This window comes from Mus caroli, unplaced genomic scaffold, assembly GCF_978045245.1.
Source record: "Mus caroli unplaced genomic scaffold, Mus_caroli_1 scaffold_1, whole genome shotgun sequence".
Classification (NCBI taxonomy): domain Eukaryota; kingdom Metazoa; phylum Chordata; class Mammalia; order Rodentia; family Muridae; genus Mus; species Mus caroli.
Genome location: NW_028227256.1, coordinates 177,483,902 through 177,499,455, shown reverse-complemented (window position 1 = coordinate 177,499,455; position 15,554 = coordinate 177,483,902). Strand labels below are relative to the sequence as shown.

Below are 15,554 nucleotides of genomic sequence, written 5' to 3'. Positions count from 1 at the left end.
GTAAGCCAGCCCCAATTAAATGTTGTCCTTATAAGAGTTGCTTTAGCCAGGCCTGGTGGCGCATGCCTTTAATCCCAGCACTCAGGAGGCAGAGGCAGGCGGATTTCTGAGTTCGAGGCCAGCCTGGTCTACAAAGTGAGTTCCAGGACAGCCAGGATTACACAGAGAAACCCTGTCTCAAACAACAACAAAAAAAAAAGAGTTGCTTTGGTCGTGATGTCTGTTCACAGCAGTAAAACCCTAACTAAGTAACAATTGTAGAAGGATTTTTCCTTAGGAATCGTTTGGTTACCTGTTACTTAGGGAGTGACTTGATCTTTTACAGGCATAGCAAGAGGTATCTTGTTATTTTATCTCCTGTAAGTGTTTGTCCAAACACAACTGGACTGTGAGCATTTGCTTCTATGTCCACAATAGTCTTAATCTATTCATAAAAAGCAGATCTTGCTCTTAATAGTCTAATAGCCTTTTTGCACCTATCATTAGCATTTTTCAAAAGCTAAAGATTCAATATTATTTCCTCTAACATTTGGATCTGATATTGCTCTATTTAGAGCTGCCGTTAGTCTCTGTAAAAAGTCTGTGAAAAGTTCGTTTGAACCCTGGGTTATCTTTGTGAATAATTCGGCTCTCCCCTGTTGTTCAACCTTGTCCCAAACACTTAAGACTATTGTGAGACATTGTTCTAGGACAGTAATCAAAGCCTTCCCACAATGCCAGCCATTATAACTGAGGGCCAGACTCTAGGATGGCTTTCATCAAATCTCTCCAGTCTTTTGGAATTATATAATTCCATGGCCCAGTTCTTTAGTCTCTGACAAATGGTGGGTGTGAGCCATAGCTCACGGTTGCTTCCCTAAACCTTTTTAAATCCTGTGCCTCTCTAGGCTGCCATTTGATTTCTTCATCCAATTCCCTTATCAAGGCTGGGGAAATCGTTTTAGGTTGTCTTTCTTTGTTTTGTTTTGTTTTAAAAGAAATAGACTGCCCTTTTGAAGTCCAAGGTGATGCTGTATGTTCTGGCCTTCATTCCTCTGTTCCTACCTTAGTACACATACTTGAACTTTACTTCTGATCAGTTGTAAATTTTCTTCTAAGACTTCTCCAATTTTTATTATTTTCCTTTTCTTGTATCCTTATCTTAGTGTCCCCATCAATTTTGCTTATAACGTTCTCTAAACTTTCCTGTTTGTTTTTCTATCTTTGTTATTTTAGTATTCCCAATTGTGTTCATAAATCTCTTTAAAATTTTTTATCCCTTTCCTGCTTCTCAGCCATCTGAAGTCTCTGTATTCTGATTTATAACTTTCAGTTCTCTCTCCTTTGATGCTTTGCCACTGTTTTCATCCTGTTTTACAAAAAAAATTTCATCCTTTTTCTAAGACTTGTGAATACTTTTTTTTTGTTTGTTTGTTTTTTTTTGTTTTTTTTTTGAGACAGGGTTTCTCTGTGTAGCCCTGGCTGTCCTGGAACTCACTTTGTAGACCAGGCTGGCCTCGAACTCAGAAATCCGCCTGCCTCTGCCTCCCGAGTGCTGGGATTAAAGGCGTGCGCCACCACGCCCGGCTCGACTTGTGAATACTTTAAGGCCCTGTTTATTAAAAAGGCACAGCGAACTAAAATGCTTCTTAGGATAAGAGTGAAGCTTAACAATGCAATATTGTAACTGGAAAGATGTCAATTTCCTCTAGATCCATCCCTTTCCAACTGTTCAAAATAGCATCACATAAAACCCAAAAGATCTTTACTATGTTTATCATCTTTATGTGTCTATTTCTTTCCAAAATATCAACTTCCAACCCTAGTACCCGATCTGGAGTTTTCTGCGCTTTTATCTCCCTCTTGTGTTTGATTCCGGATACTGCAGAGATTTCTGATTCTTTTATTTGTAGGGCGAGCTGATTGTAGGGAAAAAAAACAAAAAAACAAAAAACATAGCTTTTTTTTTTCCCCCTCCTTCCCCCCCCCCTTCCCTTTTGCCCCGGCCCCACTCGCTCCGGCCCCGTACAAGGCCTGTGAATGACCTTTTCTCTGTTGGAAAAATGGTGTGAGTCCAGCTCCGAGCCCCTGGTGTGGCTGTCTCAGGGCTTGGGGCCAAAGTGCAACCAATTCAGTGTACCAATTCTAGGCACCAGCTGCCTAGAGGGAAGGAAAGGTGAGCAGAGGCAGAAGGGGCGGAGCTCCGAATGCCCAGATCAGATCGCTGTCCCAGTGGAAAACACGTTTAGGGCTGTGTCTCAACAAGCATTTGAGCCTTGTGCTGGGAGGGAACCCCCGGAAGCTCTCCGTGTTTCAGGACTGATGCTATGGGACCACGTAGCCTGGTGAATGAGGCAGTTGCCTGGTTCCAAGCACTATCTATTGTTTTTGTTGTTGTCGTTCTGTAGTGGCTTAAAGGCTGCGTTTTTGGGGAAGGGTGTGCATCTCCACCCTGTAACTTGTCCCTGATAGTTTGGTTCTATGCCCAAGGGAAAGTGTACCAAAATGTAGTACAACTATTTTGAATTTATCCTGGACTAGCTTACAAATAAATGAGACTCAGACTATGGTTATTTTATTTGGCTTTGATAGTTACTGGGAGTGTGTGTGTGTGTGTGTGGGGGGTAACCCCTAACTTATTTTTTCTAACAGCTGGTCTGGCTACCCCAGTGTGTACCGCAGATACTGTTCCATGCTCTCACGGTACATCTCCACTCATGGCACTTTCTCCTCTCTCCTTGTTCTTCTCCATCTTCTGCCAAGCCTGACATGGTAACTCAAAACCTGCCTACCTCTACTCCCTCCAGTAATTGGTTGTAGCCATTTTTATTTAACCAATATTTTTAAATTAAGGAGCAAGGTTTGGGCAATAAAAGCTGGCCTAGACCTTGGAGTACTGAATTTAGCATTACAATACATTGCAATAGAGTAAACAAAGCAAAGAGGAATGCTCCTGCCTCAGCCTCGCAGGTGCTGCAATTATAGAAGTGTACATTTTAAGAGTTTCTCCTACTACTGAGCCAGCCCCGACCTCACTATAGTGCAGCAACAAAATGTCGGAGAAAAGGAGGTAGTGGGTGAGTGTTGATGGGCATCCCAGGCTCAGACTCAGAATGGCCACAGCCAACCTCCAAGCTCCATGACATCAGCCCCAATTTCAGCAGAAATTTCTTAAAAGGGATTAAGTCACTGGCTCCAATGGACTCCAGCCTGCCCAGGTCGACAACAGAGAGAGCTCTATCCATCTTGTTTATCAGCCAGTATCCACAATGCCTTCTTCAAACTTTATGGTCCATTTCAGGAAGCTGCTTTCAACTTCTGTAAAGTGCCGCTTTCAGCAAACAATACTCCTGCATTGTTCCAAGTGTATACAATGCAGATTACAGCTGTCTTAGGTTGTAAATGATGGTTAAAAGGGGGATCAGAGGCATTGTTCCGGTAAAGGCTGGCGGAACAAACAGGAGAGATCCAACTGCTGGCTGAGCACACCTCACCCTGAAGTCTTAGGAGACCTCAAGGTGTTTTATTAACTTTGGCTGTGAGGTCCAGCATAAGTTCCAGTCTGTTAGAATCTAAGAGATCTTTTCACAATACTGTGTTGCCTCACCTAGGAGGTTACCAAAGCATAGCCTATCTCTGTCCCAGTCTGTGAGAGTGTTTCCAAAGAGGATTTAGCCAAGAAGAAAGACCTGCCCTGGATGTAGGCGATAACAATCCCAAAATCCACCTGTGTTCCAATGCTCTTCCCTAACTACCTGCCTGGAGGGACTGAATCCGCTAGGAGTCCGAGCCAAGAGAAACTCTTTTTGTTGTTGTTTGGGTTTTTTGTTTTGTTTTGTTTTTTGTTTTTGTTTTTTGGTGTTTTGGGGGGTTGTTTTTGTTTGTTTGTTTTTGTTTTGTTTTGTTTTGGGATTTTTTGTTTGTTTTGTTTTGTTTTTTCCAAGACAGGGTTTCTCTGTATAGCCCTGGCTGTCCTGGAACTCACTCTGTAGACCAGGCTGGCCTTGAACTCAGAAATCCGCCTGCCTCTGCCTCCCAAGTGCTGGGATTAAAGGCATGCACCACCATGCCCGGTTGAGAAACTCTTTGACAGTAGATTTTCCCAGGTGCTTAGCTCACTGACAGGAATGGGAAGGTCACACAGGAGCGGTCACCAGGCTCTTGACAGGATCTGGAACCAGTGAAAATTTCCTTTCTGTCCTGTTAACATTCAGCAATCCTTCAATTTCCTGAGGACCCAGCACTGAGAGCCTGAGGCAGAGTCAGCAGGATGGGGACAGAGTTAGCCAGTGGCGGGCTCAAACAAGGTCATGAATAGGCCTAACGTGATATATCTATTCCTCGTACAGTCACAAATGCATTAGTAAATTTATAATGGGCAATGTCCTTTGGGAATATTCTTTTAGTGTCTCAATTTAAATACCAATTGATGTTAAAGAAACTGGAAGAAAGACAAATGTATTCTTAACAAAATAAGACAGAGAAGCTGGGCATGGTGGCACACGCCTTTAATCCCAGCACCCGGGAGGCAGAGGCAGGCGGATTTTTGAGTTCCAGGCCAGCCTGGTCTACAAAGTGAGTGCCAGGACAGCCAGGGCTACACAGAGGAACCCTGTCTCGAAAAACCAAAAAAAAAAAAAAAAGACAGAGCATTCTTATTACTTTATATGTATATATATATATGTGTGTGTGTGTGTGTGTTTGTTTTGTTTTTGTTTTTTGAGACAGGGTTTCTCTGTGTAGCCCTGGCTGTCCTGGAACTCACTTTGTAGACCAGGCTGGCCTTGAACTCAGAAATCTGCCTGTCTCTGCCTCCCAAGTGCTGGGATTAAAGGCGTGTGCCACAGCGCCCGGCTCTTATTACTTTATAATCCTCGTTTCTGCAACTGGTTATGAGGTCTTAGCTGGTATTTATAACTGCCTTCTTGTAGCTGCCTGCGGCCACACTAACTGGGTTCCTGTATGGGAGGCCAGAGCTGTAAAGGAGAGACTGGTGAGAGAAGAAAAGAGATCAAGACAAATTTTCTGATCATGGCTGATGTTTACTAAGAGTCTGTGCTTATATGGGGGGAGGCCCATCCCCTGCCACAAAGCTTTTTGATGCTTTGTTGCTAAGTTGTTAGCACTAGTCTGTCAGAGCTGTTAGCATTAGGTCGCCAAGTCCACAGGTTGTTGGCTATCTCAGGAATATCTCAGGAAGACAGGTTCAGCCTCTCTAGTTTTTGAGAAAGAGCAGTGGCAGGTGACAGAACAATAAAGCCATCTAGGTGGGAAGGCTCCACCCCAGGTAGTCTCATTCTCAGGGCAGCAAGGTCTGAGCCAGCCTGCTCAAGGCTGGGGGAGGCTACACCTTCCTTGACTACCCTTTCTGTATTTCCTTCACCCTTGGCAGGCACCTCAGCAGGTCTTGGCTCTTTTCCTGGAGGATTGACCCATACCTTCATTCCTGATGGGTCTGTGTCCTTTGTCATCCTGCTTGGATTAGGCTGTTGTAGTTTCCCACTGACTTTAATCACAGGACATGGTAGTACTAGGAGACGCCCTAAGGGATCTCCTGCACTCCAGACATCATCCTGTTTACCTCCATTGTGGAGAGGCAGTCCAATTTCCCCATGGTAATCTGGATCTATCACCCCTCCTAACACTGTTATTCCTTTCTTAGCCTGTGGGTTTCAGGGTATTAGAAGCCCAAAATGACGAGGGGGAAGTCTGAGCTTCCAGTTCAATGGAACATTTATTGTGGTTCCTGGTAGGAGCACTCCCCTCTCTGGAGCCAAAACTTCTACGCCAGCAGAACCTAGAGTTGTGGGGACAGGAAGCAAAAATTTTCCTAGAGGGTCACTAGGAGTGATAGTGAGTGGAACTATTCCCTTTCCACCCCTTGATTCCTGGACTCATGGATCCTGGTTATGGGAGAAACTGTACCATATATTGGACGCTGATTCAAAGCATATACTGCCTTCTGAAGAACTCTGCCCCAGCCCTCCATGCTGCTGCCACCTAATTGGCACTGTAACTGTCTTCAAAAGGCCTTGGTGCCCAATTAAACCCATTGAATTTAATTCATTTAATTGAGCAGCAGCATCTCCGATCCTAAGGTCTGGCGCAAGGAAAAGGGCAAGGACAAAACTCTTCAAATGTGCTGGTGTCCTTCTCACCAGTTTGGGTCTACAGGGCTGGTGAAGGGCAGCCTTCTTCTGGTCCTTCCCATTGTGGAGGATTAGGTTTTACACAACGTATCCACTCTAGCATTGCAATTTCCCTAAGCCTTAAAATCCCTTCGTCAACACTAAGCCAAAGGATATCAGGCATCTCCAACTCCTTTTCAGTAGGCCATCTTTTGGTAAACACTTCAACCAACCATTCAAACAAACTTCTGACTGATACCTTTTTTAAAAAATTTTAAACTGTGTAAGCTTCCATATTAAACTTAGAATCTCCACTCAGAGGGCCCATGTCAATAAACTCAGCCTGCTCTAGTTTTATGTTCCTTCCACCATTATCCCACGCCCTTAAAATCCTTCCCACACATAGTCCCCAAGCTTCTGCTTGAATGAATTAGCAAACTCATTAAGCTCCTTAGAAGTGTAGCGAATTTTCTCATGGACTACACTTTCTACCTCCCCTCTAGGGGTCTGCTTTGCCTTGATTCTGGTTATAAGTCTAGAAGAAACTATTGGTGGACCTTGAGAAACATCAGTATTGTCTTGTCTGGCATTTTCTTCAGCTGAAGTCACTGCTGGTTTATCAGATTCTAGGGGATTAATTTCCTCATGTGAGGAAGGCATTATTTCAAGGGGTGGGGCTAAGGGTACTACTTCCTCAGGTGGGGCAAACCCTTGAGAATCTGAAGATTCAAAATTCTCAGCTTCAACAGGGTCTTCCCACACATCCTCATCCCAAGTTATAGGATTCCATTCTTTGCCAATTAATGTCCTTACTTTAACTGCTAACAGCCTCTGAGGCTGAGACTTGAATTTTTGCTGTAATTTAGCCAACCTTATAATGAGGGCTTCAGTTTGATTTTCTGCAACTTGAGCTCTGTGGCTGTTGGAGAGGAGATTCTCTTCAAGGACACAGTTAGCAACTTTTAGATTGTTTACTTGAGTCTGGAGTCATTCAATTTTATCATACAACTCCTTCTTTTCCTTCATCATTTTTTTTCCCTGAGATGCTAAGAGCAACCACCCAGCAAAATCATTTTCTGATCTTTTCCCCCATCTTGTAGAACGTTTTGTATACAGAATCACCTAATTCATCAAGATAATCAAAGGCATTAGCTTCTTTAAGCTTGGAATATAGTTTCAACCACAGATCTTCAATATTCTCTGAGCTCCCAAGAGGGAGAGACTCTGGAGAGGTTTCAGTAGTTGAAGGTGCTGGTGAATTATCAAACCAACTCCAGATTTTTAAAAGATTCATTCTTATACTTCTGCTCCTCTAGAATCACCCCACTCCTGGTACCAACTTCTGTATTAGGGTTCTCTAGAGTCACAGAACTTATGGATAGTCTCTATATAGTAAGGAAATCTGTTGATGACTTGCAGTCTGTAGTCCAAATCCCCAACAATGGTCAGCAGCAGCTGTGAATGGAAGTACAAGAATCTAGCAGTTGTTTAGTCCTACAAGGCAAGCAGGAGAAGAGAGAGGGTATATCTTCCTTTTTCCAATGTCCTTATGTAGGTCTCTAGCAGAAGGTGTGGCCCAGATGAAAGGTGTGTGTTACCATGCCTTTAAACTCAGATGACCTTGAATTTAGAGATCTCCCTGTCTTAATCTTTTAGAATTTATTGCCACTATGCCTCAAGATCTCCATGTGTAGATCCAGGTCAGAAACTTGTATCTCCCAGCCTCCAGATTAGGGACACTGGTGAGCTTTCCAATTCTGGATTGTAGTTCATTCCAGATATAGTCAAGTTGACCACCAGGAATAGACACTAAATTACATAAAATGTTTTGTGAATATTAGTTTTTTTTTTATCAGCGCGTGTGTTCATGAGGTGTCTGTGTATGCATAGGTGGGAATGTCCATGTGTGTGTGTGTGTGTGTGTGTGTGTGTGTATGAAGGACAGACAACCTCAGGAATGCCATCTCCTTCCTTTAAGACTGGGCTTCTCGTTGGCCTGGGGCTCACCAATTAGACCACTGGCCAGTAAGCTCCATGGGTTCCTCCTGCCTCTGCTTCACAAGTGTGCGCCAGTACATGTGGCATATTTATATGGGTTCTGGTATCAAACTCAGTACCTCATGCTTGCAAAGTAAGTACCCTACTTTCTGTGTCATCCTCCCAGCCCCAATGTTAGCTATTGTAATAGCATCAATGGTAATAAATTCCTGATGACCTAAGTCTGCTCGGGGCCTTTCCAGATTGCAGCCCTAAGTCCAGCTGACATCTGTTATGAGGAGACCTTGTCGACGCTGAGATATGCCGAGAGGTGGGTAGCTTGTGGGCAGTACCTAGTCATTGTGTTCTGTGTCCTGAGTCACAACTCTGTTCAGCTCTACTTGATGGCTTGGTGTTTGGGCTGGGGGTCCAGTGGGGAGGACCAAGTGGCCCGTGAGAGGGGAGGAGGCGCTGGAGGGTGGGCTTGACAACAAGGACGCAGGGATAAGCACAGCAGTTGTTCTTGCTGTTCTCACAGGGATACTCACAAATTACACCATGGACCTTAAAGGTGGTAGTGTGTGGCCTTTAATCCCAGCACCTGGGAGTCTGAGGCAGGTGAATCTCAGTGAGTTAGAGCTCCAGCCAGCTAGGCAACAAAACCCTACAGTGCATTTGTGCTTCTCCTAAGGGACCTTCAGACACTTCTCAGCCAGGGTCCCTTCCCAGCCTTCGTGGCTCAGAGGCAGTACTTTTTCACACCACATTTTCTCCCAGTATCTGTAATGCAAGTTCAGATCTGTAGGTGGAACTCAGGCTTTAGGAACATCTAGAATGTTCCTCTTCTCCTTCCACCTGTTGCTGCAATCTTTGTTGTGTGTGTGTGTGTGTGTGTGTTTTAACATTTATTTATTATATGTAAGTACACTGTAGCTGTCTTCAGACACCCCAGAAGAGGGCATTAGATCTCATTACAGATGGTTGTGAGCCATTGTGTAGTTGCTGGGTGCTCTTAACTGCTGAGTCATCTCTCCAGCCCTCTTTGCTGTGTTTTATCAAAGGTAGCATAAGGTTGTGGGAGGGAGCAGCTCAGTGGCCCCAGGCCACCGAGGTGTTCCCCTGAGGTGACATGCCTAGTACATGCGACAGGCCTGGTACAAAAGGAAGTTTATTGGGGGAAGTGATGGGGACCTGGGAAAGGGGTAGAGACAGAGAAAGGAGGGGGACAGAAAAGGATAGGAAGAGAGAGGAGAGAAGAATAGGAGACGGACAGAGAGATGGAGGGAGAGATGGAGAGATGTGGAGGGAGAGAGGGGTGAGGGGAGGAGGGAGGAGAGGGGCAGGGAGAAAGCTGGAGTCGCTGAGTAGTTCTCATGCGGAGGTGGGGGGGTTGGGGGGGCTGGGGGGCTGGCTTGCACCTGGCAGGTTGCATGGCTAGGCAAGCTGTCCCTGGGTAGCTGTTGGGCTAGTAGATTTCTGCTAGTAGTTGTGCACAGGGGGGTGCCCGGCTCTATCCACTCTGTCCTGGACTTTGGGCTTGGCGCAAGCCTCATTAGAATTTGTTTAAAATTTCTTTTGTGAAATAAAATGGCAAAGGCTTGAGACAGCTGTGGCGGTGAAGTTCTGTGGTAAAGCAGGTCTAATCCCCAACATCAAGATAAAAATAGCATAAGATACTCAGTTAAATTCAAATTTTAGATGGAGAGTAAGTCAGGTATGCCTGAGTTTCTGTGGTGACACGGGAGGTGGGGGCAGGAACAGAAACCCTGTGAGTTGACTGCAGCCTGTGGCACATAAAGGGGCAGTTTGCCTATGGCTCCCTGGGTTCTAATTGCTGACGAAGCACATTCTTGGATTAGCCAAGTGTTCAGGACCCAGGATGTTCAGGGGCCCAGCACAGGGACTGGGCTGAGCTTAGTGAATGTGTATGAAGCATGTAGGTTACTGAAATCAGCTTTGGTCTTCATGCTTGCAGATATGTCTAGCCTGTGACCCACAGGCCCACAATGTGAATATGGCCCAAGAAATTTGTAGATGACAATGTAGTGTCACAATGTCAAAAGGCTAGGCAGTCCAGGTAGCGAAAGCTGACATGGTTTCGCCCGGGATCTGAGCTTGCCTGCTGCTACCCCAGGGCTGGTGCTAAAGCTCTGACTGCAAAAGGGCCTGAGAGTGTGTCTGCCATTGCAAATGCAGGGCTAAGAAGGTTCGCAACAGAGTGGTGATCAACACCTGTCCACTGGAGAGAGCGTCCAGGGCCGAGAACTCACTGCTACTTGGATTCAGGGGCGCTGGAGCAGCAGGTAAATCAAGTCAGAAGGCCAAGCTCAGCCCCTCCTAGAGTTGGATGACACCCAGGGGCTAGGACAGAGGGGTGACTTGTAGAGCAGCTGGTCTGGGGAGGGAGAGCTGGCCAGGCAGATAGGGTGGGAGGGAAGGCCTAAGTTTTGTTAAGGGTTTTAACAAAGTGACTCAAGGGGCTGGTGAGATGGCTCAGGAGTTAAGAGCACTGGCTGTTCTTCCAGAGGTCTTGAATTCAATTCCCAGGAACCATGTGGTGGCTCACAACCATCTTAGGGGAATCTGATGCCCTATTCAGGCAGGCGGATGTATATGCAGCAGAGAACTCATATATTAAATAAATTAAAAAAAAATAATAAAACAAGCAAACAAACAAACCAAAGTGACTCGACCTTGAGAAATCCCAGCTTGGAGATCAGTGTAAGGCCTCCTTTGTTACAAGAAACAAAGCCTTGGGCTTTCCCACGGAGTAGGTGCACCCATGAGAACACATTTCCAGGCTTCCCATGCCAACTGGCTGACCTCAGGCATCCACTGCAACAAAGCACTGCCTGAGTTAGAGGAGATGCAGACGGTGGCCCACACCTGGCCCTGCTGGTCACAAGTGCTGGGTGTTGACCTGTGTGTGGCATCGAATTCCCACTATTACAAACCCAGACATGAAACATGAAAAAATGGTGGAAGGCAAATCTGTTTTTTTTTTTCTGAACCTCTGGCTGGATGGGAAGTCCTTGTGCGGATAGATGGCCACGTGCCTACACACATGAAAAGGAGAAAGAGGGACCTCTGAGCTCCATGCTCCCCACGAACTCCTCCGTGCTCCCCATGAACTGTCTTCTGTGTTCTTATCATGCCCGAGTTACCCCAGGACCAGGCAAATGAGTCTTCCCGAAGAATCACACAGAAGCAGCTCAGTTTTCTCTCTCCTCTGTCTCCTTTACATCTCACCTTGGATGATGGCCTGTTGCTTTAAGTTCCTCCTTCTCTCTAGAGCACCCAGCCTGTTTCTGGGCAGAACAGCAGCTGGGGAATCAGGGGACCTGGGCCCAGCTGCTGGAGCAGGCACGGAGGGAGTGGGAGGAGCAGTATGAGGCACTCACACAGGTAAGACTCACACCATTGCTGTGGTCCTCTCCTGGGGCTCTGGCAGGGAGTAGGGAGCCAGGGGAGGATGCCAGGGGCCTGAAAAGAGGTAAGGCAGAAGTAAAGGAGGGCGGGGCCATAGAAGATGGCTGGTGGGGGACCAAAGGAAGTGAGGGCCCTGGGACAGGGCCTGCCCAGACAGCTCTCCTACCTCCCGAGGCCCCTGGGACAGACTTCTTGTCTTCCTAGGAGCAGCAGATGGTAAGGATTCTCCCGCACCTCCTCAACGTCAATGAAGACCCACAGCTCACGGGGGTCCTCAAGTTCTTCATTCACAATGGTACCTGATTCTGCTGTCCCCTTACTCTTCCATCCACCACCCCCCCCCACTCCACCGCCCCAGGCCAGTTCTAATTTCCCTTTCCTTCCTCCCTCTCTTCCCCCACTTCAGATCCTCCCCTCTCCCTCCATGCTGTTCTCCCTCTCTTTCCTCCCTCCCTCCCTCCCTCCCTCCCTCCCTCCCTCCCTCCCTCCCTCCCTCCCTCCCTCCCTTCTTCTCTCCCTTCCTTCCTCCCTTCCCCTTTCCTTTTTTTGATTTTTTTTTTAAATTGCACTACAAAGCAAATTCACATCTTTAACCTCTCTTGAGTGTTCAGTGCAGAGGCACTAAACCATCACCACATCTATTCCAGAACTTTCCATCATTGTATCAGACCGGAACTCTGTACCCATTAAAAGCCACCTCCCCTCTCTCCTTCCTGAGCCCCGAGAGACCTCCGCTCTTCCTTCTGTGTCTGCATTTCACCATGCCAGGTGCCTCAGAGCAGCGACATCACCCCACAGTTCTCCGTTGTCTCTCTCAGTCCACGGAGCATAACTAAGCTCATTCAAGGTGTAGCATAGCTTGGAATTTCTTTCCTTAGTGAGTGTTATTGGTCCATCACCCAAATGTGGTCACATCGAATTTTTGTCTAATGGTTCCCGAGGAGGTGGCAGCCTTTGGAATGGCTCTCCATTACGTGTGCTACTGAATGGGTTGGAACGCAGAGCCCAGAGTTGGGCTGACATCTGTACTCTCCTCCTGGCCGCTATGCGTGTCTAAGATGGGTGTCGGGAGGACAGCCAGACCCACTCAGGAGCTGCAGGGGACACTGTGCACCTCAAGGGGCCAGCCACCACAGTAAAAGAGCTTCTAAGAGGAGTGACCCAGCCTCAGTGGGTCACTGAGAACTAAGGCCCATGAAGAAGGTGGCACTGTCACAAAGTTGGTAATCCCAAGGGGGGAAAAGCAGAAAGTAAAATAATTATACATAAAGCAGCGTCATATCTGGGTGTTATGATTGACAGCTCCAATGAGGAAAACAGATCCTTTGTCTGCTCTTACTGAGGAAAAAAATGCCACCTTCAAACTATCAGGGATATTACCTTATCAAGGCCAAAGGATGATAATTTTTAAAGATAAACCGTCCTGACTCTTTCCAGGCTCCTGTGATGTTGGTCGAGCTGCCTCAAACGCCATCTGCCTTCAAGGCCTGGGGTAAGGACAGCACCTGAGTCCTGAACTAGAGGACCAGGACTTCTCAGCCTGGACATCTGTCTTGTTTGGTTTTGGCTTTTTTGTAGATGGGATCATACTATGTAGTTCGGGTTGGCTTCAAATACAAAATCCCCTGCCTCCTCCTGAGTGCTAGATTGTCAGGTTTATGACAACGTGCTTGGCTGGGGAAGATTCTGGAAAGATTCTGGTCATGGGTAAGGCAGACTTAAGTCCAGTTGGATGGGCAATATTTAAAAGTTCCCAGGCCTCCCTCAGCATCCTCTCCAGTGCTCACGAGAGAGTGCTCCCAGAAGTGCAGCGTGCTGCATGCTCCTTATGCTCCTTTTGAGAGATAAGGGACACCAATAGTTAGAGCCAATAAGGCAGAACTCCACAGCAGAAGCAAGGCGACCGAGCCAGAAACAAGGGGAGAGGAAAGACCATGCACACTGTGTAGGGTCTTTCACGACTGTACCTCTGGGTGGCTGTATCCTCAGGTGTCTGTGTTTGAAGCTCTCACTGAAACAGCTTTAAAAATTAATTTAGGCCAGGCGTGGTGGCACATGCCTTTAATCCCAGCACTTGGGAGGCAGAGGCAGGCGGATTTCTGAGTTCAAAGCCAGCCTGGTCTACAGAGTGAGTTCCAGGACAGCCAGGGCTATACAGAGAAACCCTGTCTTGAAAAACCAAAAAAAAAAAAAAAAAAAAAAAAAAAAAAACAAAAAAAAAACCAACCAAACAAAAAAAAACCCCAAGTTAGAAAATACATATATCTGTTTTAATTGACACCATAGTTATGTACATTTGTTTTTTAAAAAAGATTTATTTACTTATTTTATGTATATGAGTACACTGTAGCTGTACAGATGGTTGCAAGCCATCATTTGGTTGCTGGGAATTGAACTCAGGACTTCTGCTCGCGCCAGCCCCACTTGCTCCAGCCCAAAACTTTATTTATTATTATATGTAAGTACACTGTAGCTGTCTTCAGATGCACCAGAAGAGGGCGTCAGATCTCATCACGAATGGTTGTGAGCCACCATGTGCTTGCTGGGATTTGAACTCAGGACCTTCAGTAGAGCAGTCAGTGCTCTTAACCACTGAGCCATCTCTCCAGCCCCAATTATGTACATTTGTATCTACAGTGCGAGCTATAGTCTATATAGTTTTAGAATATGTGTACAATGGTTAGCCATGAGAGATACCAGGGATTTTGAAACGTTCAGCTAATGAATTTGAACATCATAATCCTATGCTACAGAACACCAGGAGTTCTCTGTCTGTCAGCTCCACCTCTGTGGCCATTAACCATTCCTCACATCCTCTCTGGCTGTGGTAACAACTCTTCTTTGATTCTTTGAGATAAGTGTTTTGTCCTCCCCATGTGGGTGAGAATGGAATACTTGTCTTTCTGGATGTGGACCTGGTTCATAATGGCCTCCAGTTGCACCCACGCTGCTGACCTCAGGGGAATCTTCCTGGCCAAACAGTTTCCCCCTGGTGTACATACACCATGTTTATCATCTGTTGATGGGCACGGGGGTTTATTCCATAGCTTGGCTGTTGAAACGCTTTCTTTTCTCCATTGATAGTTTTGTCTTTTGGTTTTTACGTCTGGAGGTTCCTGGCAGCTGTAGGTCTTCAGCTGGGGTTCGTTCCAGCACTAGAATAGCATCCTCACTGTCTGCCAGCTCCCTGCACACACACACACCCCCACACACACCATGGCTGAGCCCGGCAGCCTCCAATAGCACTGTGTGGTGTTGGGGGGTGGGTGCAGCAGGAGCTTCCCCACTGACCACAGCTGTGGATCTCATTGTGCAACCCAACCAGCCATAATCTCCCGGGTGACTGCATCAAACTCCTGTCTTAGAATTTCAGATAAACATGCTTCCTTCGTGAATTTGGATGGTAAAGTGACAGTCGCACCACACAGCAAGTGCAAAGTCATTGTTAATGGGGTACCAGTCACCAGCAGGACAAAGCTGCAGCATTTGGTAGGTTCCTGGCCCAGTCACAGCAGTGCCTCAGTGATACCCTCAAAATGGTGGTGGTGGGGTGGGTAGGGTTGGCTCTCTTGTGAAATGTCTCCTGTCACAGAGAGAGGGGCTGGCCTGGGCCTGGGGCTTCCCATCTCTGCCAGACTGCAAAGGCTGAGGTGAGAGACCCGTTCCCTACCTGCTGAGTCTCGGCAGCATTACTTGAGTTCTCTGAACATCACTCATAATTGAAGGAAGATCCTGCCCAGTGCTCACATTTTATGGTATCCGAGGCTTAAGAGAACCTGTCCTTGGGAGAAGCGGAGTGTCTACTTAAGACAGTCCCTCTTCCCTATTCATTCTGCCACCCTCCATGGAGTTCCTACCTCCACAGTGGCTACCCTGAAGTCTTTTCCCTTCACCGATCAGTACACACAGAAACCACAAGCCTCCGTTTAGAATCACAGGGTGTGCCCTCCCTAGCTTCACTGTCCAGCACATGCCCCATCCCCAGGGTTTCCCTTTAGCAGACCAGCAGCAGTGTGGTCTACCTTACCAAAAAGTCCCCCC

The 15,554-nt window shown here is 46.7% G+C and overlaps 1 protein-coding gene across 2 annotated transcripts in view; it reads left to right on the top strand.

The window, feature by feature from the left end:
• Positions 1–15,554, top strand: part of LOC110304409 (kinesin-like protein KIF28) — a 50,714-nt gene that overhangs the window by 21,475 nt on the left and 13,685 nt on the right. For both annotated transcript variants that reach the window (XM_021175827.3, XM_085843369.1), the window contains exons 8-13: positions 8,348–8,415; positions 10,281–10,387; positions 11,377–11,489; positions 11,718–11,808; positions 12,951–13,005; positions 14,879–15,002. In XM_021175827.3, the coding sequence (XP_021031486.1) occupies positions 8,348–8,415; positions 10,281–10,387; positions 11,377–11,489; positions 11,718–11,808; positions 12,951–13,005; positions 14,879–15,002 (558 nt within the window). The remainder of the gene's footprint in view (positions 1–8,347; positions 8,416–10,280; positions 10,388–11,376; positions 11,490–11,717; positions 11,809–12,950; positions 13,006–14,878; positions 15,003–15,554) is intronic.